The 25,982-nt window shown below is 42.2% G+C and overlaps 1 protein-coding gene across 1 annotated transcript in view; it reads right to left on the bottom strand.

Annotated features, from left to right (window-relative positions):
- Positions 1 to 25,982, bottom strand: part of ITPR1 (inositol 1,4,5-trisphosphate receptor type 1) — a 324,648-nt gene that overhangs the window by 188,164 nt on the left and 110,502 nt on the right. Inside the window, exons 5-8 of the mRNA XM_059940230.1 lie at positions 13,544 to 13,659; positions 5,051 to 5,137; positions 2,901 to 3,059; positions 626 to 724 (exon numbers count right to left, since the gene is read on the bottom strand). Of these exons, the coding sequence (XP_059796213.1) occupies positions 626 to 724; positions 2,901 to 3,059; positions 5,051 to 5,137; positions 13,544 to 13,659 (461 nt within the window). The remainder of the gene's footprint in view (positions 1 to 625; positions 725 to 2,900; positions 3,060 to 5,050; positions 5,138 to 13,543; positions 13,660 to 25,982) is intronic.

The following is a 25,982-nucleotide window of genomic DNA, read 5'->3' as shown; positions in this document are numbered from 1 at the left end:
GCCCATTTCAGAGGTAGGAAAACTGATGCCCAGGGAGACTGGGTAATGAACCTACAGTCACAGAGGTAGGGAAGGGCAGATTCAGGATTTGAATCCGTATCTGTCAGTTTCCAGAGCTTGTGTCCTCCAAACAAACATTAGGCAAACATTTATGTCACAATCAAGTTATTGCCCTTGTGTCCTATAATTGCCAATTAAGTTAAGTAGATGTATTGCCAAAAGTAAGATATCACTCTCACAGGGCTGCCGATGGCCGGCAGTGTCCCCTTCTTATGAATTAGCAAAAGACACACTCTTTAGGGAGACCAATTAGAAAAGGGTACCCCTCTGGCCAAAAACGCTTGGTAAAGGGGGCCCTTCTCTCATTAAAGAAATTAGAACATAATCCCCCAGGGATACAAAGCTTAGCAAACTGAGCCCTCAGGTGAGTATCAGCCCCCACCCAATGAACAGGCTTATATAACCTCATGTGGCAGGCCTGGCTCTCAGTTTGTTCACCTGCAGAATGGGTACACTGCCCCGAGTCACTACTCAAGTCGCTTTGAGCACGCACATGCTCTAGCCCCAGGAAGGTCTGCTTCTGCAGCATATGCCTGCCCACAAGCCATAACTCGATTTCCCTTACCTCGTTGCAGCCTGGGTTATCCACCAGCTGATGACTGCTGGCATGTAAGGGCTGGCCAGCATTCACGGGGTTCAGAACAACCTTGTCACCTATGACCACCTGGAAAGGAAAGGACCAATAGAGCATTTCCCAAAACAGGTCAGGACTGCAGACTGACCAGTGGCTAGTTCTGGCAGGAGCTGTAAGAGCCTGCAGAGAAGAAGGCCCAGCTTCCAGCAAGCAGAACGATACAGCACAAATGCACAATTAACTCGGCTCAATATTCTATCATAACCTAAACGGGAAAAGAATTTGAAAAAGAATGGATACTTGTATGTATAACTAAATCGCTTTGCTATACACCTGTAAATAACACATCATTGTTAATCAACTATACTCCAATATAAAATAAAAATTTTTTAATATATAAAGAATGGAATTTCAAAAAAATAAAAAATTAAAAAAAGATTTTAAAACCCCGAAGCCTGACCCTGACCAGGAAGGGGTGATGTTTACAAGCCTAAGGGTAAATTTTTGCCCACAATTGTCAATGATTATCCAAAGGCGATCTCAAAGTCAGTCCAGAGCAGGAAGAAAAAAATCAGATCTTTGTTAGCTTCAGTTAAGGCAGTTGTACAAATAAGCTCTAACTAAATTTTAGGAGTAGAAGCAGATTATTGCCTGAAGTAAGTCTTTATCTTTGAAAGAATAAAGCTATAAATTTATATTTCTAAAGCAATGACTTCTATACTTTTTTGAAAAGTCGTATTAAGAAATACGTTTTCTATTATGACTCAGTCATACATACAGACTTATGTGGCTATATGTGTATATGTATGTATGTGTATATACATATATGCATGTACATATAGATATAGAGATCTCTATTTATCTAAAAAAAAAAAGTCACCCCCCCCAAACAATCTTATCCCCATTATGTTTAACACAGCTTGATACTGCCTATTCTATTCCACTTTCTAAAATGAGAGTCACAAGCTACTAAATTGATCTCTTGGCCCATGAGTAGATGAATACCTGTCCTTTGAAAGACACTATTCTACAAGTATTCAAGTCCATCTTACTTTCTCAACTAAGGCACAGCTAAACAGGTAAGCTTAAAGGACAGGAAAGCAAGGGACTTGCTACAAATGCAGTTCAGAGCAAAGCACCCCTGTCTTTTATTATGGGAGTGGAAGGAAGAAGAATGGAAAGGATGGTTTCCTAAGATGTAAAACACACCTATTCTCGGTTTGATACATTTGGGGAACACATACAACTAAATTTTCTCTAACTCAAAATATATGCAAGTTAAATATGTCAAGAAACCCAACCCTCTAGGTGAAACCTAAGCTTTACTGGACTCGTTCTTCTATACTCAGGTGACGATCACTATGCACTGTACACCAGCTGCGAGGGGGCCGCTCAGGTACTAGATGCTTCAGGTATATTGTATATACTTTAATATGCACGCAAGCATATAAACTAAGACATATTTAAACGACCCAAAGCTTGTATACTTAAATATTAAAAAAATGGGAAAACTCAGTTTCAGGTGAAGGCAAGTTAAGCTTTTTGACAAGATTTCACACTGTTTAAATACATATTTCTTTTTGGTAGAAAACAACTATTTCAGAATCTTAACAAGGTTGGAAATACAGTTGATAGCATTTAAACATAGTCACTGTTAAGTATATGCCCACATAATGAGTTACTAAGGTAGCTAATAAGTATCAGAACTGTTCTAAGTCACCCCGGAAAGGATTTCTGGGGCTTTATAACTTAATGACCCCTCAGGAGAAGAGCCAGCTCGGGACCAACCACAGTCACTGAAATGGAATCAGGAGCCTGCAGAGTTATGAACAAAGAGCAACTGAGGATAATCCTAAAATCCACTCTCCTTCCCTGATCTCTCTACCTCTTTTCCATCCTTCTGCCCTAACTTTATTTCCGCAATAGAGAAGCATTTCTTTTCCACTACTGATCTACAAGGACAGGGACACTCCCCAGGACACTCATACATGATAGCTGCTTTTGTGGTAAAGTTACTCAAGTAATGGGCTGCTCACATGATTTTTTTCAGAAGCCCAGTAGGAAAAAAACAGAGCTACTGTATTTAGGTCACATTGCTCTCCAAATTTCCCTGTTTCCCAAACACTGGTTTCCATAGTGATTTCCTTCTCCTCATACAGGATAAGCCTCTGGCTCCAACTTTAAATTTCTCTTAGTTGACTCTAGTGTACAGTTATGGTTGGAGGCCTGGCACGGAGCACGCCCTGGGCTGGGCGTGTGCACTTACACTGTCTCCGATGGATCGCAGCTTGTAGAACGGCTGAATGTAAAACCAGGACCCTTCGTTGCCAGCCTCATCCAACGTGACTCTCATGGCATTCTTCTCCAGCAGAGCTGGAAGCCTCTTATTCACTGTTAGGTATTTATTACTTTTCAAATGCAAGAGCTGAAAACCACCAAGAGAATAAGGTGAGTGTCAGCACATCTCCGAAGCTCTACATTTCTCTCTCAGTCATGTAAGATATGTATCAAACACTCCTCCCACCACTGAGCCACCTGTGGAGTTAGAGAACCACAGAAGTGGCTAAGGCAGGGAATGATTAGGAAAGAAGGAAGAGCAAAGGGAGCAGAAGTAGAAGAGGAGAAGAAGACATTTTTCTTCCCCCAACACAGCCCTGGACACGATGGATGCCGCTCAGGTCAAGGCACCGTCAGCTAGGACAGCACTCTGCCACTGGTTAGCAGGAAGGGGTCTAACCCCAGGTAAAGGGACTAAAGAACTGCAGTCTGAATATGCCCTGACATGAAGGTGGAGCTAAGGAAGGGCACTTGTGAACAAGAGAAACAGTTCAATTTAATAAGTGACCCCATTAGGGGCCTGTCAATTCATTTGGAAAAAACACGGCTGCTATAGATTTCCACCTTGAATTTCTAAGCGCTCTATTCTTAATTCTTGTGTCACGGTTACATGAAGGGGATGGAAAGATGGAAGATCTAGATGGGAAACGTCTCATAGTAAGTCTAGACCAGGAAGAGCTGACCAAGGCTTCCCAACTCAACAGGCTGTAAGAGAAGATGGAAGGGAATATGAAAGACCGTCCAATCCCTGGAGAAATGATAAGACTAGCATGGGACACCACTCCCAACTGCCAGTATCTCCCTTTTCAGGTTAACAGGTACAGTTTCTAGAACACTCCTAGGAGGCCCACAAATCTTCTTGTCTGATCCGTGAGCCCCTGACATCCCCTGGCCATGATACATAAGGCAATGCCTTCCCAAGCTTCCGTGGTACGCTGATGAGTAGCCCCTGATTCTCCATGCACCTCTCCAAGTGCTGGATTTAGCTGGTTTCTAACCTGGCATTACCTACAGGTGATCCTCAAGATCTAGGCTGGGAAAATAAGAAATATTAGGTAGTAAGTATTCACAGCATACCCTGTGACAGGTACCTCTCAATCATCCTAGGCAACAGATACCATTATTATTCCCATTCTGCTAGTGAGCCAGCTGAGGCATGGCAAGAATTCTTGCCCAATACCTAAAAGGAAAAAAAGTGGGAAGGAACTCCTCTGTCATTTGTAAAGTTAATATTAGTATTAGTAAAGAGAGATAAATTAGGAGTTTGGGATTAACATATACACACTATTCTATATATAAAATAAACAACAAGGACCTACGGTATAGCACAGGGAACTATATTCAATATCTTGTAATAACCTATAATGCAAAAAATCTGGAAAAGAATAGATATATGCACATATGTATAACTGAACTACTTTGCTATATACCTGAAACTAACACAACATTGTAAGTTAACTATACTTCAATTTTTAAAAATGGTTAAAAAAAAAAAAAAAGCCACATTTGGCACTGGACTTCTTCACAGTTTTCTGCAAGGATAGACCTAGGTGGATTTTTTTTTTTTTTTTAGCAAAACCTGTTGTAGCTGTTTCTTAAATTGTCTTTTATCCTGTCAAATTTGAAGGTACCAGATATAAACAAGTAAAGCTCACAACCCGTGAGCTAAGACATGAGACCTATCATCAAATATTCTACCTGAAGGTACAGACTTGCTCTTATTACTTCTGGCGACCAGCTCGTGAACCAATTTTTACCAAATATGAAGAACTTTCAAGCAATGCAAGTTAGGCAAAAGTGCCACAGCCAGGCTCCTCTTCAGATAGGGAGCCTCCCATCTAAAAAATGTGGACAGATTTTAAATTATCAGTACAGAGGAGAGAAGTGGACTCTTGCACTGAGAAAGAACCAACTAAAAGCCCAAGAGTCCAGCCCACATCACAAGAAATGCTAGACCTTTGCAATAAACTGGCTGTTTCCATGGAGTCCTATCTGTTCAAGCCAGGTTTCGTGTGCTTGTTTTTCATTTCACTCTTTGTAAAGCTTCAGCTCCACGACAGAACAGTGGCTTTGACCCACCTGGATCACATTGCCATACTGGATCACGGTCCCCAGCAATTTCCTGTTTTCCGTCTCATTCTGCTTCTTTTCCAAGTCTGCAGCATGCTGTACATAGAGGAGGAAGATTGGTTACAAAGAGGAAACAATGGGTTATATATTTCTCTGCCGCAAGGCAAAAGCAATATAGCCAGTTCATACAAGAACCACAGAAATAAGCAAATACCTAAGTACACCCTGAGGCGAAGTGCAATGCACAAGGGGTTCAAGAATCCAACCCACTAGGCCTTGTTTGTTGGCCTTCTTGGCTTTTCAAAAATGTATTCATTTTTTAAGGAATTCATGGACATCTGGTTAGGGTAAGACTAAGTCACAAGCTTATGTATTTTTAAAGAAAATAGGGTAGGGTTGGAAGGGAATTTGCATAGCCCTTTTATAATTTGTAAAGGTCTTCTTTATAGCTTTGAAGTAAAATAAAACAGGATTTAAATACTGGTTTTGTGACCAGGAATGTGTTATTTAACATTTTTGCAAGCCTCAGTTTCCTCTTTTGTAAAATGAAAATAAAGATAGTACCTTCACCTCACAGGAATCACACAGCACGGTATCTCATCGTTGCGGCATTCATGGAGTGTTAGTTATTATTGTTACATACCAATTATAATTTATTTAATTTTCACAGTAGTTCCCTGAGGAGATCATTATCCCAATTTAATAAAGAAGAAACAGACTCAGAGAGATGAAAAAGTTTGGTCGACACTGCATAGCTAGTTGAATAGGTACAAAAGGAGTACTATTTTCTCTACTACTGTGTATATTTGAAATTTTGCTTAATAATGTCATTTTTTTTTTTAAATTACACATCTATTAAGTAAGTAAGAGATAATTCTCAAACCCACATTTGGGTTAACTCCAGATTTACACATTCACAAATGAGGCTGGAGATATTACTAGTGCAGCTCTGGCAGGCCAGGGAACATGGTAAAACCAGACAGAGGGTTCCCATAACAGTTTGCCAAGGCCACCAACCCGCACAGTCATTTTTCCTTCGTTCACCTGTGTAACTCTGCAAGTCTCTTAGCATATTATAACCACACTCAAGGGGAACTAGTTTCATCCTAGGCAATTAAACTGATGTTCCAATCTCTGATTTCCAAACCCAGACTAAGTAAAACAAAAGAAAAATAATGGAAGAAATACGGTAGCTAATCTGATGGGTGATAGAAGCATGATGGTGACCAATGATGTACTTCAGAATCGTTTCCAATGTTCTCTTTGTAGAGTCTCCCCTTGCCTTGAGGCAAGATGCTACCAGATGCCAGTGGGTTAATGGGCTTCTTTCCCAGGGAACACGTCCGCATTTCCACACAACCCTTCTGGACTTGGTCTTGGTTCCACCACAGACCAGCTTTATCGTATTGGCCAGGTCGTTTAATCTCACCAAGGCTCACTCAGCATTCTCATCCACAAAATGAGGACAACACAAGCCTTTTTTCTCCCTAATCAGAGAGATTACAGAAAATCCATACCAGACACAAAATAGGCATTCAATAAATTTTAACCATTGTTATACCCAAGTTTCCATAACTAAGAAATGCTCTAATGAGAATTTCAAAAGGTGAACTAAGGTGGGTGGGTGAAGAATCTTTCAGTTTCCTTCAAATTCAGCATTCGCTCCACCTCAACCTGGAGTATAGGTATTTTTAGGAAGGAACATCTTTTGAGAAAAATAAGCTGCAGGAAGCAATCCTAAACCAAAAAGAAACCACATTTATAGGAGGGTAAGGACTTGCCTACGTTTGTGTGCATGACTGCAAGTTTGCAGCTTGTCTCAACCCTTTAAAACAATGGTCTATTCAGAGGCTTCCCTCTTTCTCTTTCGGAATTAGTCACCAGTCTGCTGTTCTCAGTTACAAAAAGGTAATATCCACTGGGTTCAAGACACATCCAGAAATAATACCAGCGTAGACACCATGGCAATCCTTGGCATCCAAACCGCCCTAGGCACGGCTCTCCCCCACTCTCTCTTCCCCTCCATAAGCACCTTCCCATCCCTTCCTCCCACCTCCGTCCGTCCTCCCTATTTTCATGCCTGAGCTGTACCTTATCCAGAGGGCTCTACAGTACCCACATGTTCTGCAGGTAGTTTTCAAAAAAAAAAAAAAAAAATACACTGGACTGAATCCACTTGGAAGGCAGGTTTATACTTTGCAGAGAGCCATTTATTCTTTCTGCTAAGCAGTTCTCAGCTAATAACGACAGGAAAGTTGAGAAAGCAAAAAAATGTCAAAGGGGGGGGAAATCAAGGAATTCAGTAAAATAAAACAACATTTCCCAACAAATACAAATTTTCTCTGCTCGAAACACCACACCAAAAGGATTCACCTTGAGAAAATTATAAAGTAGTGTTTCTTGAACTTAAATGATATAAGGGCTCCTGTTTAAGAGGGAAAATTCTCATGGCTAATCCTCTTACTCTCAAGAATTTCCAGTGGCTTCAATCTAAGAAATATTAATCTAAAATATTAAGTTCCTGCCTATGCTCAGACTAAGTACACAAGTGGTAATCCACTGGTCACTGGCATATCTAAGAGGAAATGTCAGATTAGTCACCAAGAAGGCACATATTTCATACTTAAGACTAATTAAACACCAGCAGCTCTAAAGATTAAACGGCATTTGTCTACAAACATACAAAAGATAAAATTAGGACAGAAAATACACAACTGGAGAATAAATATCTAAGAATATCAAATATCACATCTGAAAACTCCATTAAAAAGTTTAATGATGACCAAGCCTACATATAACTACTAAACAAACATTCCATGCATTAAGCTTATGGACCATTTTAAGAATTCACTTTTCCTATAAGCACTATTTGTTTAAGGAGAAAACTCTCTCGTTCACTTCACCTTTTACTAAGTGTACAAATACTATATATGTGTTCATCTGAGTTCACAAATCAGTCTTCAGATAACTCCTCCACAAAACCAAATTTGTTCCCTTCCCCCAGTTTTACTGATATAACTGACATATAATTTGGCTTTCAGAAAAAAAAATCCATCATGATTTTTAGTTCAAAAGGTTGATAAAAAAGGAAGTAAAACTAACACAACATTTTAAATCAACTATACTCCAATAAAAATTAATTAAAAAAAATAAAATTTTAAAAAAGGAAGTACAGTACAGACAATACCTGGGCCCACTGACCAAGGCTGCTTTCACCCTTGAAAAAATGAGATCTGGTCTATTAAATCCCTCAAGTATATTCTAAAGAGGAGCCCACACTGTAAGACAGTGAATTTGTATAACCTTTCTGAAGAATAATCCAGCAATATCTACCAAAAAGTTTTTCAACGGGCATAACTTTGATTTAGCAATCCCATTTCTAGGAGTTTCTCTAAGAAGATAATCTGGCATGTGCACAAGGCCATAGCCATCATTTATTCTTTGGGGGAAGGGCAAAAACTGTCAGAATCCTGAATACCTCCTCCCCCCCATAGGGATTGGCTGTCTAAAATTACAATACTGCTGTACCATGGAGTAATCAAGTAGCCATTAAAAATACAGAGCTACCTATTTATTCATGACATATTAAGTGGAAAAAAAAGCAGGTGAAAGAAAGAGAAGTGAGGGACTTCCCTGGCGGCCCAGTGGTTAAGACTCCACGCTTCCAGTGCAAGGGGCATGGGTTCAATCCCTGGCCAGGGAACTAAGATCTCACATGCCACGCGGCACCGCCAAAAAAAAAAAAAAAATTGGAAGAAAGTGAGATGGCATGCCCCCATTAATACTTTAAAATATAGACATAAAGGAATAAAATAGGGGATGGGAGACTGGGGCACACACCAAGATTATCTTTGAGAATTAAGGTTTAGAGATCTTTTTTTTTTTCCTTTTCTTACTCATGTATACTTTGGAGCTCACTTCCTACAATACTCACTTCAGAAACACCTTCATCGTACCTCTGTGGCAAGAAGCCTAGATTTTTAAAAAGCCATCTTAAATGTGTTATCTTTTCAATATTTAAAAATCCCAATAATTTAAGTACCTGTTGCTCTTTTCCCTTACACAATGGGTTGCGGACAGTTCTGAATTTCTAAGGGAGAAATCACGCTCTATGCTATGGTCTCTACCACCATGAATCACCACAGGCATTACGATGCTCCCTAAGCAACATCAAGGTCAACCCCATCACAGTCACCTGTTATTTTATTTCAGAAATGGAGAAACCATTATTAAGTTACTACAGAGATGTCACTGGAACAGTGGGGAACCTTATTTATTTAAGGTCAACAAGCTCTGAAGTATCTAACATAAATATTAAGGCTTCTGAAAACAGGCAGGACCCAGGCTTCAGATGACAACAAAGACTCCTGACTCCTCTGGTTCCTCCTAGCTTGTCGAAGCTATGGCTTAAGGTAATGGACCATTTCTCAGAACCAAAACAATGTAGGTGCTGTTTCAAGGTAACAGGTAAAAATGCTGTCGGGAAACGGCAGTCGAGGGCTGTAGAACAAATTATGTGATTTGCAGATGGGGGAACCTCATTCTGCCAAGAGTCTTGGGAAATCACGACCAGGCGAGTTAGACTCCAGTTATTCTCTCAGAACGAACAGACACACATAGCAACCAGCCACTAGATGTCATTGTCCTTCAGGGAGTTGGTGGCATGTTGCTTATCCTAGTCAAAAGGAAGTCAAGTGGTCTAGACGACTAATTCCTTAAATGGCATTAATTTAAAATAATCTGACCTTTGACTGGGGTGCTCCACAGTAGCTGACAAAAATAAAAATGAAAACCCACTGGAGACTGGCCGTCCGCCCCCAAAGGCAAGTGGCTGCCCAAAATACAACATTTTAATGACGGCACTAGAACATGTGGATGACTTTCAGACACAAGAGGGGGGAAAAAAGGTCCAGCCAAGCAGGAAAGCAGGAACTGCACAAAGTTAACAGCCAAGACCTGCAAGTCATGTCAGTGATCCTGAATCAGGAGACTGTGCTGGTTTCCTTTTAAAATTTATTTAAAACAAAAACAGCATGAAAGAGAGAATTTATTGTTTATTTTAGTAAGGAGTTCAAAGTTCTTGGTCACCTTTAGGATCGCCTTTTTCAACTCTGTGGTTTTTTTCACGGTTCATTTGTGGGAAGTGGGGGGAAAAGGAACTGCTGATGAAACAACACATGTATCACAGGCTGCGAATAGTTGGCCAGAGAACGCCATCCTGTTGAGCCATTCCTGTGTTGGTGCTGAGTGTTATGTTTTAAACTTTAAGGGAAGTAGCTGCCAACATTTTTTAAAAATTGAGAGATGACACATCAAAGCATGGATTTTTAGCTTCTCTTGAAGAAGCAGAAGATGTGGCGGCAGTTCCTGGCCCACCTTCCCAGGCAGCAATGGCAGGGGAGCGGAGCTGCCCCCCAGACCCGCACACGGGCACACGCCCCTTAGCAACCCAGCCCACCAAGGCCCCTTGGTTCCAACTGGCTTCCTGCTTGGCCACGAGGAATCTGAATTTACAACTCCAGCTGTAAAAAGTATAGGAGAAGAAAGGGTTTGAGATGGACTAAGAATACCTCAATGGACAGAATCAATTTCATCCGAGAAAAGGGGCCGCAGGACTGCTAAGGCCGCACTCCTTCCACCAAGATAACCGCACAGGCGTACGTGCTAAATGGCTCTCCCAGGAGACGTGCAGAATTGAGCAACCTTTCCTACCCATTCAACTCGATTCCCATGCTCCCTGTACAGGCTTCGGGGGCGTCCTGGATCCTCACAATGATTGGGGAAGGAGGGGATCGCTACTCATACGCCATGGACAAGAGCCAGGGATGCTGCATGCCCTGAAATGTATAGCACGGTCCTGTGCAAGGAAGAAGCATCGTTCCACCCACAGAATTTGGTATTCCAGTGGACAGTCACGTGGCTTAAAAAGCTGCAATTTCTGAGCCAAACCCCTAACTCCACTTTACACATGAACACAAAGCATGGACCTGCATGGTTCAATTAATAATATTATGAACACCTTTTCCAAAAATGGGAGTGTCATTTAATAAAGAGAGGAGTGTACCTTGCATTCTTAGTAACATTACCAAGAGCAGCTGACCATTTTGGAACACCACATTATGGAAAACATGCTTTTTGGGTCACCAGTACTATAGACCTACATCGGCCACAGCCTTCAGCTGCCTCATTCATGGGGTCTATACAAATAGGTAAAAGCATTTATTTCCTTATGTCCTCTATAGTGACTGTGCCTGAGCATTAACTTAATAAAGTATACAATTATAAAATTTATTACTTTCCCTTTATTTTGCCTTTATAATTCAGTTTCAAAACTTTGGTATCTTGGGAGATTATATTATTTACAGATTTTATTTCCTGTTTATACAGTTACATAATATTTGCTATTCAGAGGGAGCAACGGGTCTGCTGAGGTTGAGAATATCTGCCCTAAAACCATTAAAATAATGATGCAATCCCAGAAGCTTTCAAAGCAATCTCTTTGCTTCTGTTGTTTTCTTTTTCTCTCCTACCCTCTTACTCCCACAGATGCCTCACTCTGAGGCTTACCTGTCACCTCCTCTTCCTCCAGAAAGCCCTCCCTGACTACCATATCACCCATCCTTATACTCAAAAGCGGATTTGACTGCCCCTTCTAGGTGCTCCCACAGCCTCGGTGGTTTGCCCTATAATAGAACTTGCTACAGTCGTGTCACTACCTCTTTATTCTTAATTAGCTATTAAGCTCCCAGAGGGTTACAATGCTGTCACAGTTTTATCACCATCACCTAGCACAGTGCTCACTCATTCATTCAAGAACTATTTCTTGAGCACCTACTATGTGCCAGACACTATTACAATGCACTGGGGATACAGTGGTGAACAAGACAGGCGCTGCTCCTCATCTTGTGGTGTCGTCATTCTGAGTGACAGATGATAATTAAGGGAACTCTTAAATATAACTGCAGACTCTGATCAGTGCAGAGAAAGATATAAACAGGGTGCTATGACGGAGGAAAGCAAGCAAGACATGGCTTAGATAAGGAGATGGGGAGAGACCTCACTGAGATGACTTACACTGAGAGATGAAGGAGGCAGAGGTCTTAAGCTTAGGCAAAGTCAGGAGAAGACTGTTTTCAACAGGACAAACTGCAAGCGCTAAGGTCGTGAGACTGTTAGGAGTCTGTGGTTCTCAAAAAAATAAAACGAAAGGACACAGAGCAAGTCTAGCTGGTTCAGAAGCCTCAGAGGGAAAGCAGGGTCCAGCAGGCACAAAGTCTGCATTTCCTTTTAAGGGCCATGTGTGCTTGTGTGTCTTCACGCTGGAGGATCAGCTCATGGAGGTTAGGAACCTGGTCTTCTCATCATGCCTGGACCCCTCACCCCTGTCTAATACAGTATGTGCTGAATAAAGGCGTCCCTTCCATGGGCCCTACCTTACCCAGTGCAGCTGGCTGTGACTTTGCCATTTATTAGTCACGAAGAGAGAAGGCGTGAGCCCCACGTGCTCACAGATACTCTTCACCCTCGGCTATCATCACTAAGTCTCAAGAAAGAGCTTTTTTTTTTAATTAAGTTAGTAAATATTTGAGTGCCTACCATATGTTGTAGGCAAGAGGGATACAGCAACGAGCAAACCTGACACAAATTTCTGCCTGTGAGTAGTTTACATTCTAGTGGGGGTAGAGAGCTGATAAATAAATTACAAAGATCATGATAAGTGATGTGGAGAAAAATAAAGCAGAACAGGGGGATGGGGAATGGACTGCAATTTCAATACCACACTGGATATATGTCATGTCTTTCTTCCCCACATCTCAAAGAAGTTCCACACAGATTAGCCTCACAGAAGAATTAGATCATCCCGACACTAGAAGAATTATATCATCATTTGACAGATGGAAAAACAGGCTCAGAGAGGCTCAAAAATTTGCTTATGGTCACAAAGCACATCAGCAGTAGAATGAGCATTTCTCTTATATGCCAACTAATAGACAAGATAAATACAATGATAAAAGCTAAAATTTTCTGAGCACTTATCACGTGCCAGGCATTGTTCACGTGCTTTTTATGTTTCATTTCATGTAATTCTCACAACAACCTCTTGATGTGGATATTATTATCATTCCCATTTTACAGATGAGGTAACAGAGGCACAAAATAGCTAAGTAACTCACCCAAGATGTCCAGTTAGCGAGTGGTGAAGCTAGCATTCTAAGCTAGGCAGTTCGCTTCCTGAGCTTGTGCTCATAACCAGTACTGTACCTAAAGCCATCCCAGAAAGGGAATGGCTGAGAAAAAAGTAACTCTCAAGACATCTCAGGATGACTACGACCCACCTTTCCTTAGGGTCAGCCCCCTTTTAGCCCTTTACCAAAGACTATATGAAAGCTGGTGTCCAGAGCTAGAGGACTGCAAAACTCATCTTCCCGACCCATTCCACTCAGACACAACCCACGTGGCCGCTCATGAGACCTCGTCATGGAGCTCCATCCCAATACGTACGTGTAGTTTGTTAAGCAGTACTGCGTCTGTCGTGCTGTTGGCTCCTGGCTTAGCAGCTTTCCAGAACTGCTTCTGGGCAGAGTAGCGATTCATGGGACATAGTTTAAAGAGGCAATCTAGAAGTGAAACAAACAAGTAAAAACTGTTACTGAGGAAGTATATACACTCAACCAATGAAAAAAACTTTCCCCTTTTATTTCTAGGCATTATAAATTACATGAAAGTGTAAATGGTAAGTTACAAGGCCCTTTTACAAATCTCTCCTTTGAACTTTAATTCTCACCACCATTATGTGAGGTTAGAAATGAGGAAAATGAAACTTCTAGAAAGTAAGTCAAATGTCCATTGTCACACAGCCAGTTAGGGGCAGAGCTGGGACTCAGAGTCCAAATCCAGAGCTCTCAATGCTGCCCCAGAGTTACCTCCTTTCCTTTATGATGGACAAATTTAAGGGCAGTAGTCTCACTGTATGCAATAGTACATATAAACATTTCTGGATATAAATCCAACTCACTTCAATTCGACTACATTTAAAAAAAAAAACAAAAACAGAAGCTTATTTGGAGGCACCTCCTTGGGCAATGGTATCTTGAGTGTTGTTTACCAGATGATTCTCTGGGGAGCAGGAAGAAAATAAATGAACTTGCAGAGACACTCTGTGTCTTCTCCCTCTCTCTCAGTGCATGGTGATGTGCTTCTGTTTAGGAATGCCTGGGGTCATGACTTTTTACATTGTTTTATGTAGTAGAACTAACTCACAAAATGGACTAGTGGCTTCAAAAGATGTCTGCAATGAAATCAAAACACCGAAGAGGGGAGTAATGCAAACCCCACAAACAAGAAAAAGGAAAAATAATGATGATCTAACCAGATGTGAAAAAAAGTCACCCAGATATTAGAAACTGTTTTAAAAAACACTTAAAATGTTGTCTCTAATGATGAACGTTGCCCTTAAAGCACCCATGTGCCTTAAGATATTCACATGATAATATGCTAATCATGATTGAGAGTACACCACATTATTGTTTAATCTTAACCTTTTTCATCAACATATATTTTCCTGCTTGCTTTTATAATGTATAAAATCTATTAGTACAGTGACACATGTATATAACTTTTAAACACACACACACACACACAGTTTAGGGGTATTTTTGTCAAAATTTTTTGATAGGGATATGCCATGGAAAAAGTTTACAAATAACCGCTCTAAAAAACTAACACTATAATTGATACTCACTCTCTGAAAATTTTACCTTTTGACATACAGGATTTTCAAATGGTATTTGAAGAGTAAAATTAATAAATTTGGAATGAACACCCAGATTTAGAAAAACTGCACCCTGAAAGTAGATCAGAGCAAGCTTTTTTAAAAAACTTAATCTACTAACTGTACACTTATTCTTATCTGTTCACTGAGACATTCCCTGAAAGGACACTGAACAGGTAAATACTGTTTTTGTCTTAGCCAAATAACTACCTCAAAGTAAAAAATATTCATTTACTGTCAAGGACGCAGATACTAAGTCTTTCCTCTAATTCAGATCTCCCTTTCTTCTAGTTGGAATCAATGGAATTTTACTAAGTACAGTGCACACAAATACTTGACATTGTTCAGAAAATAATTTTTAATCAATTAACTGTAGAAATAAAAGGTACTTTCCCATTTCTATAACCTCCTTCTTCACTAAATATTTCTACCTAGTCACAATCAGCTGCCAGACAAATATAAGATCACTGATATCCATCTTTATCAAGAATATAATCCATCTGCTGAAAGTAATTGTTAGTGCACATGAAACACGCTATCCAGGTCTTTAGAGAACAAAGGACATGGCAGGAAACTGGTTTAAATGATAGGGCTGCTCTCTCCATCTCTAATGAAACTAACAGGTCATTGTTATTTACTGTATCAGTGGCAACTTCATGACATCACTGAAAGACAAAGTTTTTCTACCACTTTGATATACGTGAACCCTCCATTCACCCTGAGAACAATCACACACAACCATGAGACTACCAGCCAGTGTTAAATGTCCTATCTTTGACACAAGACAGAAGGTGGCATTTGCGCAGGACCAGGGTGACTTCCTTGATAATCACAAGACTTAATACCAAGAAACCATTCAAAACACTTAAGTCACTGGCATTAATATCTGATACACAACTTTTTATGGATTAAGTGAGGTTAATAATTTCAATTTTCATCAATAAGAAGACACTGAGAAAAACTATTATTTTTCCCTCCCACACAATTCATATGATGATGGCTAACTGGTATGCATTACCACCCCACCCCAGCCATAATTTGACTTAAGTTGATTTGAGGATCCGGCTGGATCTATAACACCAAGGGATTAACATGCACTGGAAAGTACCATTTTACAACTGTTGATGGTACTGTCAGTGGGTATATAACCCACTTAACAAACCAATGGACTACAGACAGGCTCGAATTTCAGATAGCTTTCCATTCACCTAAGATGAGACCGTGAACTGAAGCACTGTCAATCCAACCAAAGCCTTGCTGTAACTTCCACACCAACTATTTTTCTTGGGCAACACAGAGCATTGTACTGGATTAAGCATTTTTACAACCAACTGTCTATGTAAATATGAGATGTTAACATACTAGTAACAGAACCAAATTAGCCTTGCTGATTTTGTCCTGTCTTCCCAGTTGCTTAGCAACTGATTCAAAGTGAAAATTAGATTAAGCAATTCAAATATGATGTTAAAGTAACCTTCTGAAATTTTGCACTTCAGCGGCTCTATATTGCCCTTTGCTATTTGGATGGCACAGCAGGACAAAGTTAAAGTTCTGCTGGATCCCAATACTGTGCTAAGTATAGAGATGCACAAATACAGGGAATCTGGTGGAAGAATTGTACCTATTTGGGGGAAGTATGTATGTGTGTATATATATGTGCATGTACACACACACACTGTGCTTTGATTTTGCCCCAAAGAAATGCCACAAAGATCTCTTATGTGACAAGTGATTTTTCAAGGCTTTTAAAAAATAAACTAAATTAAGCTTTCAAAAAATTACTTTGGAATATTCCTAAGCTTTAGCAGATGCCACACTGGGCTAGCAAAGGAGAAGTGAGCGGAATGGAGGGGCTGGGTTAAGTGTTAAAGGGCACGTGGGCTGGAAACAGGCCATAGCTGATCTTCCATGGTTTAAAGAACATTCCAGGGACTTCCCTGGTGGTGCAGTGTTAAGAATCCTCCTGCCAATGCAGGGGACACGGGTTCGAGTCCTGGTCCGGGAAGATCCCACATGCCACGGAGCAACTAAGCCCGTGCACCACAACTACTGAGCCTGCGTGCTGCAACTACTGAAGCCCGCGAGCCTAGAGCCCGTGCTCCGCAACAAGAGAAGCCACCGCAGGGAGAAGCCCGCATACCGCAACAAAGAGTAGCCCCCGCTCGCTGCCACCAGAGAAAGCCCGTGCGCAGCAACGAAGACCCAATGCAGCCGAAAATAAAATAAATAAATAAATAAATTTATAAAAAGTAAATAAATAAAGAGCATTCCAGAACTTGGTTGAAGGGAGAACACTCAACTGCTTAGCAGCTGCGTTAACCATGACCTTAGGACTTGTGCTTGGTTAAGAAAAGACAGGTGGGGACTTCCCTGGTGGTGCAGTGGTTAAGAATCCGCCTGCCAATGCAGGGGACACAGGTTCGTGCCCTGGTCCGGGAAGATCCCACATGCCACAGAGCAACTAAGCCCGTGAGCCACAACTACTGAGCCTGTGCTCTAGAGCCCGCGAAATACAACTACTGAGCCCACGTGCCACAACTACTAAAGGCCTGTGTACCTAGAGCCCTGTCCTTCAACAAGAGAAGCCACTGCAGTGAGAAGCCTGCGCACCGCAACAAAGAGTAGCCCCCGCTCGCCGCAACTGAGAAAGCCGATGCACAGCAACGAAGAACCAACACAGCCAAAACTTAATTAATTAATCTTTTAAAAAAAAGAAAAGACAGGAGCAAGAGGAGCCACAGGTGTGCTTGGAGCCCACCTTAATGGGGACCCCAGCGGGGTGAGAAAGCAAAGAAGCCGACCTCAGAGGGAGCCACACCTCAGGGACTCAGTGAGAGAATAAAGTCTGCCAGAAGAACGGCCGAAACCCCCCATCTCCTTTCTGTCTTCCACACCCTTAGAACTTTGAACTCTAGAATGTGAAGTGCCTGACGGCAGGGACTTGCGTCTGTTCTGTACACTCTGGTAACCCAGGGGCTGGGAGTAGTGGAGCAGCACAAAGATGGTGGTTGTATTAAGGGTTTAAACGTGCTGAAATCCCCAGGTCTCCAGAAGCGACATCAGGTTTGTCCTCCTAAGTCACTTCCAGCTTTGAGCCCCCAGCAGTCTATTCATGAATCCAATGACTACTTATTAAAGTGCCTACTATGTGCTGGGCACAGTACAGGGGGCTGACACTGTAACAGTGAACCCAATGCACATGTTTCTTAGTATAACCCTAGTGACAGCGAAAAACTAGTCAAATACACAAGTTGAAGTATACAGCAAGTTAAAGGACTATGGAGACGAGAATCATCTATCAGCCCAATACGGCTGGTGTGGAGGAGCAGCACTTTATACAGGGTCATCAGCGAAAGGCATGTCCACGGCTTCTGAGCGGAGAGCTGCAGGGTGAGAAGGAGCCTGGCTTTGATAACAATGAAGAGGCAACGTCTTCCAGGCAGAGGGAACAGCAAGTGCGAAGGCTTCGAGTTGGAAGGAAATCTTCAGGAGGTTAAAAATGAGCAAAGAAGGGCTGGAGGGTAGCGGAAGAAGGGAGAGTTGCGGGAGACATGCCTGCAGAAGCAAGCAGGGGCCACGCGGCGCAGGGCTGTGTGGGTCACGGGGAGGCAATGCTTGTCCTTGTGGGAAGCTACCAAAGGGCTTTAAACAAAGAAGAACCTGGTTTTTGTTTCTACAGGAGCTTTCTTCTTGGTGATGGTACCTCCTAGGAAAGGGAAGGCTGGGAGGGGGTGGATTTAGAGGAGGAGAGGAGAAATCAAGAATCTTATTTTGGCTTTGCTTGGTTTGAGATGCCTATGAAACAACCAAGCTGAAATGTTCAGTGGGCCATTGGTCAACTAGCAGGTTGAAAATACAGGACAGTCAGTAATTTAAGGGGTTAGAGGCAGAAGAAGAGGAAGGATAGGGGTACTGGAGAAGAGGGTTGAGGAAATCAGTACGACAAATGCAATGTAGCGACTCATCTTGGCTAGAGAGATCTAACCAAACCTAGAGAATATGTTAATTGAGACTTACAAAAGCTTGAACTTGATTCATAGTTTTCAGAGGGCAGAATAAAGACCTTTCCTCTCCTTTCCCCCTCCCCCAACAAAAAACTCCAACACAATGAAAATTAAAAACAAAAAAATGTAACTTCACCTTCTGAGAAACTCAAATCCTTCTTTTGGAATAAATGAAGATGGAAAGAGGATGGAGAGGTGGAACTTGAGAGGTGGAGGGAGGTATCTACAGTGAGGGTACCAGTGAGAAGCAAGCTTATTTGCCCTGCGGAACCCTGGAAAGGCTCAGGACCCCATGATGACACTGTGCAGGGCATCACTGCCCAACCTGGAGCAGGGACAAAGGGCCCACGGGCGGAGGCCCAGGAGTGATGGGTCATCCCCTCCGCCTGCCACATGGAAGCGTGATGAGGCTTGCAGAGGGAGAGAACACTAGTAAATGCTGCAAAAGAGCTAGGCAAATAAGGACAAATGAGATTATTAAGAACTCCAGGGAAAAGCTGTGTACTATTGATAAAATGTAGTATGTGTTTAGCTCAATGGTGAACAATATTTACACAGTCATAAAAATCTAAGACTAACTATTAATTTAGCCAAAAAAAGTAATACAACTTTAATGGGAGGATGGAGGGGGAGCAGGAAAGTGTCAGAAGCCACCGTCATGTATAATAACAGGAAGTGAACAGGTGATATTTAAGATAAATTCATCTACAGATATGAAGAGACACACATCATCTAGAAATACAGTGGGAAATACCAGAATTAAATGTTAAAATGTTTTCAATTGTTGCCTCAAAAAAGTGGGAAAGCGTGAGGTGTCAGACATAAGACCGTAATTTTTATTCTGCATTTTATCAGTATTTGACTGTTTTAAGTTCAATGCACATAAAAGTAACCATTTTCAAATGAACAATTCTGTGGCATTTAGTACATTCCCAACATTGTACAACCACCACCTCTATCTAGTTCCAAAACATCTTCTTCACTCCCAAGAGTAAACCCTGTATCTATGAAGCAGTTCCCCCTCCAACCCATGTATCAATGAAAATCTTTAACTTTTAAAAATGACCTTTTTATACTAAATCACTGTTCAATATCATAGTGAGATATCACTTTACACTACAGGGTGACAAAAGGCAACAAGCTGCATAATAACAAGGATCAGAGGGGGTGCAGAAACCTTTCTGCACTATTGTTCAGTGTGGCTACAAAGGAATGCACACATAACCTCTAACACATAATTCAGCAATTCTCTGCTGGGCAAACATTCCAAAGAAATCTCTCCCAGGTCGCCAGATCTCGCACTTCCACATGTAGAAGGATGCTCTAGGAAAAAGGGCGATGAGAAGGCACATCTGCTCTTGAGCACACTGGCCTGGAAGCAACATTAAACTTGAGCTCACAGACCATCAGTGATAACCACTCACATGATCCCCCCACCCCCACGATGCCAGGAGCTAAGAAATGCCCTTCAGTCGAGTGCCCAGGAAGAAGAAATGAGTTTGCTGTGGACCTAAGCAACCCCTGCTGCAGTCTGTCCTCCAGGTTGCCAAGCACCCATTTCACTGTCTCTTACCCCATCCACTGGCTGATGCAGTGGCAGTTAACTAGGCAAACACAGTCCCTCATCGCACAGGATTTGAGCTCTTCTAACCCACCTCACTGACCAAAGAGACGAACAGCCAACAAGCTATCATTTTTTTTTAAATTCCTCATTCAGTGAGTATATATAAATGCAATTTTATATAGGGAGAAATCAAGGGTAGATTTACATGAGCTCAAATATGAAAAATTTAAGTGTCGATAGTACATATCTTGGCTTCTTTTTGAAAAAGGTAAGAGGCAACAGAATACAAATTTCAGAAGGAGCAGACAATATGATTAACAAAGAGAAAGGTGAATGTTAATTCCCCATCAAGGGAGTTAAGATTTCAAAGAAGCAATGAAAGGGGAAAACGAAATTGTTGGATTTTAAGGACTTTCCCGACTCAAACTTACTAGACAAACAATTGCACGAGGGTAGAGCTTATCTGCCTTGTGTATCATCCTGTCCCTGGTGCTTTCAGTAAATATGGGATCAATGAATGAGTACTCAATCAATGATTGGGTACTCAAGGTGGAAGCATGCTCTTCAACGGCAGTTCACAAAAGGAAAACCTACTCCTATTTCCAACAAAAGCCTTCCACAAACAAGTAATTAAGTCCAGTTCAGTAAGAGGAAACCAGTACATCACACTGTTGTGTCTGTTGCATGCGAATCACATTTCCCAAGCCAGGACAGAAGAAGCCCTTTGAAGTCCTGTGACATTTTCCAACAGGGACTGCCAAATCAACCTTCCATTACCCGTCTACAGAAAACATAGACATTCTTCCTGAGAGACAAAGGACAACAAGGTAATTTTTTTCCCATTAAGGTGACCAGATGCTTTTTCTGAGTAGAAAACTCAGACTGAGGACTCCCAAGGTTGCTCTCCTGTACCATTTATCATCTTACCTGGTTGCAGGACCATCATTCACAAACACATTAAAAACTAGAAATGTAGGGAGAAACTTCCCTTTTTGACCTACTTTAGCTTGGCCAATTAAATTTTTATTTACCTTTTTGGATATAGATCAGAGAAGTAAAAACTTAGTTGGGAAGGCAAGGACTCTTCCCATTGTGAAAGACAAAAGGGACCAGGAGTTCCTTCTAGAGGCAGCCCCAACACAGGTATCTGCCTTCGCTTGGACAGTTGGAGCCTCTGCCCTGGACTCTGCACCCGGACAGATGGATACAAAGTCCCAGGGCCAGTTCAAGACTGTTCGTGGGAGCGAGGCCGGATGTGTCCACGGGAAATGTCCAGAACCTGCCTCCCCCAGCACCTGAGTCTGGTTCCCTGCTGACTCTGCGAGTGACTGATAGTCTTTCAACAGTTTCCTCTTGGCTTAGGTCAGTCAGTTTCTGCCGTTTGCAACCAAAAGTCTGAGCTGACCCGTACAGTAATAAAAATGCCAAAAACAATAAGAGACAAGGAATCTGGAAACCCGGGTTCCAGCCCTGGCTCCACCACGCAATAGCCAAGAAGCCACAGCCAGGTTACTAAAGCTCTCTGTGTTCACACATCTTGCCTGGAAAACAGATGATCCCCAAGGCACCCCAGAGCCCTAAGACCTGATGATGTTTGTGGAAGCTTATAGACCACATCAGAGAAGTCACAGAAAACCCAAATGTGGAAGCGCTGAGGTGTACACTGATCTGCCATCTGGACGAATTGGTTTAAACCTCAGCTCTATACTATGTTGTATGATCTTGGGGAAAATTATCTCATCTCTGTAGGTTTTCATTTCTTGCCTATAAAAGGGCAATAACCACAATGGGTAACTCACAAACTAACCTAAAAGATTAACTACTTCACTTGAAGCACTTAGTACAGATTCTGGCACAGAGTAAACAAATATTAGCTGCTAAGACAGAATGGATAAACGAATTGCATCTTCATGCTCCACTGTGATGCCGGACGCCTACAGACTATTGTTACACGTAACAACATGGATGCATTCCACAAACTTTTTTTTTTTTAATTTATTTTATTTATTTATTTTTGGCTGCATTGGGTCTTCATTGCTGCGTGCGGGCTTTCTCTAGTTGCGGCAAGCGGGGGCTACTCTTCGTTGTGGTGCACGGGCTTCTCATTGCGGTGGTTTCTCTTGTGGAGCATGGGCTCTAGGTGCGTGGGCTTCAGTAGTTGTGGCTCGCGGGCTCAGTAGTTGTGGCACGCAAGCTCAGTAGTTGTGGCTCACGGGCTCTAGAGCGCAGGCTCAGTAGTTGTGGCGCACGGGCTTAGTTGCTCCATGGCATGTGGGATCCTCCCGGACCAGGGCTCAAACCCGTGTCCCCTGCATTGGCAGGCGGATTCTTAACCACTGCACCACCAGGGAAGTTCCCACAAACACTATTTTGAGTGAAAGAAACCAAGGCAAAAAGAGTCCATTTATACTGAACGAATCCATTCACGTGACATTCAAGAACAGGCAAAACTTTGCTAGAGCCACAGTCAGAATAGCAGTTACCTTTGGGGGCGGTATTTCCTGAGAAGGGGCACTTTCTGGGGTGCTGGAAATGTTCTCGTAGCTCAATCTGGGTGGGAGTCATGTGGGTATAAGTGTATTTAAAACATCATCAAGGGGCTTCCCTGGTGGCGCAGTGGTTGAGAATCTGCCTGCTAATGCAGGGGACAAGGGTTCGAGCCCTGGTCTGGGAAGATCCCACATGCCACGGAGCAACTGGGCCCGTGAGCCACAGCTGCTGAGCCTGCGCGTCTGAAGCCTGTGCCCCGCAACGGGAGGGGCCGCGATGGCGAGAGGCCCGCGCGCCGCGATGAAGAGTGGCCCCCGCTTGCCGCAGCTGGAGAAAGCCCTCGCACAGAAACAAAGACCCAGCACAGCTAAATAAATAAATAAATAAATAAATAAATAAATAAATAAAGTAGCTAAAAAAAAAAAAAAAAAATCAAGCAGTGCTCAAATTTAAGGTTTGTGCATCTTTGTGTGCGTGCGTGCGTGTGTGTGTGTGTGTAATAACTTAAGGAAAGAAAAAATTGAAATAGTACTTGTTCTCACAAAAAGGAGGATGATCTTGCTGATAACAGAAAAACAAATTTCCCCTTCATGTAAAAGGTTAACAATAGTGTCTGACTTCTGTGGCTGCGAAAACACACCTTGTTTTGTCAGGGTTTGGGTTGGGCACTTGCTGGTTCATAATGGAGAGGAGGAGGGGCGGAAGAAAGATGACATCACTGTCTCCCCAAAGGGCAGCTGTTATTTGTTCACCGCAGGACACTCTGGGCAATGAGCCCGATGCCCGGAGGGATTCTGACCGAGTCCCTTTTCCCCACTGATTCCCTGTTCTATCCAAACAGTTTTAAACCATTAACAGGCAGTGGTTTTAAATCTGTAATGAAATGCCATGTTGTCTGACATTTGCTTCAAAATAACTGGGGAGAGAGAGATGGGAGGATATAGATGACTTGAGATTGGCCATGAGTTGCTAACAGTCAAGGTGCATATTGGGTACATGGAGGTTTATTATACTATTATTCTCTCAATTTGTATATGTGCTTAAATTTTTGTATAATAAAAGGTATTTCAATATCTTTGAAATCATCTATGAATTTATTTTCAAATGCGAAATTTTTATAAAAATCAATCAAATGTTCACCAAGTTCAAAAAAATACTATTTTTAAAAGAGGAAGAAAGGAAAAAAGGAAGAAAGGGAGGGAGGGAAGGAGGGGGAAAAAGGAAGAAAGGAAGGAAGAAGGAAGGAAGGGAGGGAGGGACAGAGGGAGGGGAGGAAGGAAAGAAGAGGAAGAAAGGGAGGGAGAAAAGCATGTTATTTATATCATCTGGTCCAATTTGCCAATCTACCTGAAAACCAATATATTCTAGAAAGAAGTAAATAGCTGGATGGACTTGTCAAATAAATACAACAGTCACAAAAAATTGAGATAGGATGCCCAGCTCTGTGTTAGATATACGAAGAGTAAACAAAATCGTGGACTTCAGGTTAAAAATCTTGCTGTGTAGAACTCTACATGCTCAATATCTCTCAAGGCAAATCAAATCTCACAGTGCATAGTAGCCCTGGCTATTTCAAACACTACAGCTCATGTGAACCTCTGAGGATATGTCACATCTTCTACAAAAGGGCATTCAGAAGGTCTGGAACGTGTGGTCTGAAAAGACTTACATGAGCTATTGGGTTGGTTATCCCAAGATCCTCCTGGAAAAATACTTTTGCCATCAGAAACGCCCATTACACGAAGGAAACGTACACAGTTTCTCCTGAATTTGATTTCTCCTTCATTCAACAAACATTTCTTAAGCACATGTGTGCTGGAGACACAATGTCAGTAGAACCTGGTCCCTGAGAGTCCTTGGGGAGACAGAGGAGCCAACAGGTAGCTCCAAGGTGTTTGGAGCAGAACATCTAACCCAGCCCAGGGAGACATGGGAGACACAGTGTCAGAGGTCTTCTCAGCTGAGCTTAACAGCATCTACTGCTCAAGCCAGTGGGCGGGGCAGGAAGAGGGATGGACGATATGGAAAGAATGAGAAGCTGGAGAAACCTGTTGCATGATATGTTGCACATCCTGCTTTTCTGTGAAGTGGACCAGACCTCCTGATACGGCCCATGGTCTAGAAGAGAAAGGCTAATACTGCCAGCCTGCTGGCCCTCCTCTCACCCCTACCTAGGCAGGGTGGGGGCAGGGGCAGGGAGGAGGGCATCACCCTTTGACCCCATGAGTGCCCTTCCCTCCCACGTTCTCCACGTGGTATCCAAGGCAACCTTGGCCAAGTGAGCTAAGCTGTCATTGCTGGTTTGTATTCACATCTCCATGGAGAGGCAAGAAGGCAAGTGAACAACAACGACCAAAGGAAGATGCAGCCCCATCTGTCTTGCTCTGTTCGTTTGTTTCCTGGTCTCCACTGAAGACCTAGTGACCCAGCTCTGGGTCCTTCAGTGCTTCCAACCCAGGATTCCCCAACCAGCCCCTTTCATACGTGATGTGGGCCACTCCCTATACATATTTTTGATTTTTTTTTTTGCATACTAAGCATACCCAACAATGAACAGATTATTTCCAAAGGGACCCTTTCACCAACCCTAACTCAGCGAAAAGGCACTAAGTAAACAAATAGGAGTCACTCAAAGATGTCATATATTTATCCTAAATAAAAAGAAATGTCATTTTCTTAATTTATTTCATGACTTAGGTTTCCTTTACTTACATTTGATTTTTAATCCTAGCAAACACAGTCTACCATCAAACAGCCTTTACAAGTCAAAATATTTCTCAAGAAAAATCACTGTCAAGATTTTTCTCTCCTCCAGAACACCTATCTGAAAGACACGATACATTCCCACCCAAAACAGTGGCTCATTAGAGTAGCAACTTTCCAGGAAGGCACCTCAAGAATGACCCCTTGATTCAAAATTATTATACCAGGGTTTCTCAGCACAGGCCCGACACTGTGGGCACCATCTATAATTCTTTGTTGGGGGGGTGGGTGCTGTCCTGTGCATTGTAGGAAGTCTGGCGGCATCCGTGGCCTCTACATCTCAGGGGTCACTAGCACCCAGGTACTACCATCAAAAATGCCCCCCACTGAGAACCTCAGGATTAAGCC

Source organism: Balaenoptera ricei, chromosome 11 (assembly GCF_028023285.1).
Source record: "Balaenoptera ricei isolate mBalRic1 chromosome 11, mBalRic1.hap2, whole genome shotgun sequence".
Classification (NCBI taxonomy): domain Eukaryota; kingdom Metazoa; phylum Chordata; class Mammalia; order Artiodactyla; family Balaenopteridae; genus Balaenoptera; species Balaenoptera ricei.
This window is presented reverse-complemented; position numbering and strand designations above follow the sequence as displayed.